This window comes from Apostichopus japonicus, chromosome 15, assembly GCF_037975245.1.
Source record: "Apostichopus japonicus isolate 1M-3 chromosome 15, ASM3797524v1, whole genome shotgun sequence".
Classification (NCBI taxonomy): domain Eukaryota; kingdom Metazoa; phylum Echinodermata; class Holothuroidea; order Aspidochirotida; family Stichopodidae; genus Apostichopus; species Apostichopus japonicus.
Genome location: NC_092575.1, coordinates 24,556,318 through 24,561,197, shown reverse-complemented (window position 1 = coordinate 24,561,197; position 4,880 = coordinate 24,556,318). Strand labels below are relative to the sequence as shown.

The 4,880-nt window shown below is 37.3% G+C and overlaps 1 protein-coding gene across 2 annotated transcripts in view; it reads left to right on the top strand.

Moving 5' to 3' along the window:
- The window catches only part of LOC139980709 (adhesion G-protein coupled receptor G2-like), a 102,684-nt gene that overhangs the window by 51,450 nt on the left and 46,354 nt on the right, over positions 1 to 4,880 (top strand). Inside the window, exon 15 of one of the 2 annotated variants that reach the window (XM_071992568.1) lies at positions 3,281 to 4,443. The exons of the other annotated variant lie outside the window; for it this stretch is intronic. Coding sequence (XP_071848669.1) covers positions 3,281 to 3,794 — 514 coding nt within the window. The 3' untranslated portion in view covers positions 3,795 to 4,443. Of the gene's footprint in view, positions 1 to 3,280; positions 4,444 to 4,880 lie in introns of those variants that run through there. 2 annotated transcript variants of the gene reach the window in all.

Below are 4,880 nucleotides of genomic sequence, written 5' to 3'. Positions count from 1 at the left end.
TTTTTTTTTTAAACCTGTATAATACCATTACCGTATGTCGATACTGAGTGGATTTTTATACCCCGCTATGAGGTTTGTCCGAGTAAAAAATTATACAAAAATATTGAAAACAGTTTGTGTTTAGCCGTATCATTATTTCTGTATTTATTGTTGATTTCGCTTATATTTATTCATTCGTTCATTTCATATATATACATACACATTCATGCATATAATTACACACATCAACATATACCTATTACGAGCATGCATATAAACCGAACACTAGAAGTTCAGTACAATTGTTATCGAGGCTAGGGACCTTTAAAGAAAAAGAATCAAAGAAATGAAAATTGATGTACAGTAACTTATAGTATGAAAAGAACAATACATGACAAGTCATTGAAAGGATGCATGTATATAAAACAGATACAAATATCTTCATCGGAATATTTAGAAATAAGACAGGCCTTCAAATGTTGTATTAAGAATTATACACGAATTGGATTTTTTTTTATAAAGTATATCATTTGGAATTTCATTCCAGAGTTTCAAAAACATAGTTATTCAGCAGCGGTTTACCATGTCTAGAACTGCGCCTAATGACTCCAGAAAAGTGTATTACTCCTATACGGTGTAACTGGACACATAGCATAACGGCGATGGCTGAACTTAAAAAACCTTTTAGAATTCTGTTTTTGCAGCACCTGTAAAAGGCTTAAGGATTTAAAGCATTAGCCACTTCTTTGAGACCAATATCATGTTAAAGAGTTCTTGGAGTGTGTATACACAAGAGAAGGATGCAATTGAATTAGCAACAGCACGGGGAAGTGAGGCTCTAAGACAATACAAAACATGTCGGTGTATTTAAGAAAGTCTGAAAGACAGCGCATGTTCTTTGTACAGATTGCCCAGCTGGGAGAAGTTGGTGCAATTTAAAAGTCAAGAAATTGTGATATGAATGATCAACACGTTCTTTGGAGTGGAATCAATTCTATCAAGATGCAACGGGTGAGTTTGTGAGCAATCAAAAACAACGAGTTTGAAGTTCCCTAATACATATTATACCTTCCGAATGGCCTAAGTTTTATTCCTAGGACGGATAAGGGTTTCAGGTTTTTCAGGAATTTACAAATTCGTTTGAAATCAGAGTTAGGGTTTAGAAAGTGGGTAAGGGACTATAGGGACTTTAGTAAATGAAGGATTGTCGTTCATAATCTGGGGTCAATACTAGGAAAAAAGATTCAGTACATGTTTTAATGAAAAAGCGTCACATGTTTGGAATCCAGGGATTTGATTGGCCGATGCCCTTATTCGTCCTAGGGAAAAAAATTACGCTTCCGAATGAGGTTTATAAAACTTATACGTCATGAACAAACATATTCATAATATCGGCTTATTAGTATAATGCAGAGACCGGATTGGAAACCATTTTGTTTTAAATATTATTAACGTAACTGAAGAAAAGCAAACTAAGGTGCAATTAGATCCCCCCCCCCCAAGGAACGCCAGTGGTAATGCTAGTATAGTCAGAAGAAATAATAACACCATTTACATACATTAAATGTTTTCCTATTTGAAAAGTATAGCTGGTCATAACATTGTATGCCTTACCCACGAATACCATAACTATATATACAGCATGCTTAGAAGGATATAATGGTCGACTGGTATCGAACGCTTTCTTCAGATCTATAGGCAGAGATCGAGGAAGTTTGCACATCTGTCTACAGAATACACTGATGCAACGGTTACACTGAGAGCATGTCTAACAAGCGCTACCCTTTCAGAACCAAATTGGAAGTCAAACAGGGTATAATTTCTGTCTCGATTGATACTTGTTATGCGTTATTTTCAATGGTCCTTTGTTTTAGTCAGGATAAAGGACTGATTAGTGTATAGTTCTCTGGAACGGTCTACTATCGCCATTAATTCTTAAAACAATTGGTACCGGCAAGTAGTAGACGACATATAGGTAAGAATCAGATTGACGATATGAGCTAATAACCAAAACAAGGAGCCTGGGGCGGGGGGGGGGGGCTTCAACACTTTGGGTGAGATGCAATCTAGTAACACTGCAGGTAAAAAATTAATGGCATCGAAATAGATAGGAAGCCAGAATAACAAGTAATTATCTGACCTGGTCAAGTCTCCCACGGGTGGAATTATTTCCCAAAATGCCGAGAAATTAGGATGCTACTCACACCAAAACGCATATATAATCGTGAATACTAAAAAGTTGGAAAACAAATTTCTTTATCAATGCACAAGATCATTTCATCATTATTGAAAATCCACAGAAGGCCCTGTTTTGCGCCCTCACATGACGACAAAAAATATATTTCTAAAAACAACTTTAGTTCACCACCATTCAAGCGTTATGTCCCCAACATTTCAGCAGATTTGGACAAACGCTCTAGGAGGAGTAGCAAATGACCTTCAATTTATAAAATGTGGTCGCATGTATATGAAGAAATAACTTCTGCTTCTGTAATATACTCGATAAAAACCCCTCTCATGTATTACAATGAGGATGTTGGTGCGCAGCGCAGCAGTGTTAATAATAATGCGTGGGCAATCTTGTCTTAAACACCTCAAGACTAGAGCTCTCTTTAACGGCCAAGGATTGTGTATTCCAGTCTTTTTTTATAGTCCTAGGATAGAAGCTATACTGAAAAGCACGATGATTATGTGGAATTTGTGTATAGCGGCCACGCCTCCCTGGTTTTAAGAAGGGATTAGTCTCGTTTGGGACTGCATTTAGGCCATAAATAATTTGGTAAAAGAGCATAAGTCTGGCCCTTTTCCTTCTTTCTGTGAGGGGTTCCCACTTCAAAGTCTTCAAGATCTCAGTGACGCTGGATTGCCTACGGAAATCACGAGTTACAAAGCGTGCTGCCTTCCTTTGAATTTTTTCTATTTTCTCTTGGTCTGAGACCTTATAAGGATCCCAAATCTGAGCTGCATATTCAAGAGTAGAACGACACATATACATATAGGCCAATTCACGTAATTCTGGTGGGCAAGAGCGCAAATTCCTATTAAGGAAGCCAAGGCTTCTGCTGGTCCTAGAGCAAATCTTATCGATATGAGTAGAGAAAGATAAATTGTCACTACACAGGATACCAAGATAAGGTTGCGCAGTGACGCACTCCGATATTTGATCGTATATGGAGTAAAAGAACACAGATTTTGCCCCGCTACGTTTTGTAGACATCATGAAGCATTTAGAGGGATTGAATTTCATGTCCCAAAGCGTAGCCCAGGATTCAAGAGCCTTCAGATCTGTCTTCCCCCACAGTTGTTTTCTACATGCCGGACCAGTCCTCTATTTCGGATTCCTGCTAGAAATCTTCTTACTCTCTTTTTATAATTTTGCGGTGTTCGTATTAGCCACATATCGTGTCAGCTGTCGCAAGATAAGACTCACAAACAAGACGGAACAGAGGGCGGAGTTCATAACACGCCTTAAGAGTACTTTCCTCTTCTGGGTTCTCCTCGGTTTGGCGTGGACCTTCGGATTTCTGGCCACATTTGAAAATCCTATCAGCCTTGTTTTCCAATTGCTTTTCTGCGTTTGTCTTTCGTTGCAAGGATTCTGTATGTTTTACATATTGATTGCTCAAAATCCTGAAATGAAGAAAGCTTTCCAATTCGATCCTAACAAGCGATCTGCAGGGACAAGTTCAACTCCCATCGTCGGTGGAACTAAGTCAACTTATATGAAGAAAGACACAGGCCAGTCTGTCGATATGCAGAACAACCCTACTTATGTTATCAGTTCGAATGAGTACGAGGATATTATAATTGATTGAAGAAAACGGCGGAACAATTTCAGAGTTGCTTACAAGTTTCTGGAAACAAGAAATCAACTATCGAATTCTGATTAATCCTGGCCAAGAAATTTATAATTCGATCGCGTGATCCGGCATGATTATAGAGGTTTATACTTGGCAGGGAATATTTGACTTCGAGAAAGTACTGCAGCGTGTTTGTTTGTTTGCATTTGTTTGTATGTTAATTTTGATTAATTATTTTATAGTATGACGTATAATCATTTCTGATATACGAATCAACAACTAGGTATCACTTTAAAGGAGTCTAATTATAACAATCTTTAGTATCATGATATCCGGAAATATGTTATTTGAGATCAGATTTTACATGTAGGCCTATATGTCTTTCAATAGTTCTATATAATGATCTTTAACGATTTGTTTTGCTAACATTAGAAGTGAGCTACTTCGAGTATCGAGCATTCCAAATCAGTAAATTCTCAAAACCTGACAGTTTTATTGAGAAGGTAACTTGCACTGTAACGGAATATAATTTTCGTTTTTGTTTGCAGATATCATCTGCGTTTGCCAAAGACTTGTCATTTTGAGTGAAACATGTTTAATTGATTTTTTTTCGAAACAAAGATGTCATAATTGGCGGTGGGAAAGGAACAAAGTTAACGAGGGGTGGGGGAGTGTGGTGGTGGTGGGGTAATTCCTCTTCTGAAGTGACCATGTACTTATTACGAGTCATCCTTAATCATTATTACTATGGAAACCAGTTTGTATATATGATGAGATTATGTTTAGAAAATTGTACCCTAGTAAAGAAAATAATTGTTATGACTTTATACCCTGTCTGAAATATTTTATTCAAGTTTAGAAACAGAAATTGTGATTTTTTTTGTGTATAGAAATCTCCTCCATACGGTGGTTCTGGAGGAACAGAGATCAGATTTAGACTTACTTGACTCACTTACCATATTGTGTGTCATGTTAGTGTAAGTAGACACGTCAACACATAGGCCTACCATTTTGTGTGTTGGCAAGATAGGAATAAGGTAGGGACTCGACAAACTGGATTTATTGACAAATATAAGTCGACGACTCGAAAGCAGAGGCGTT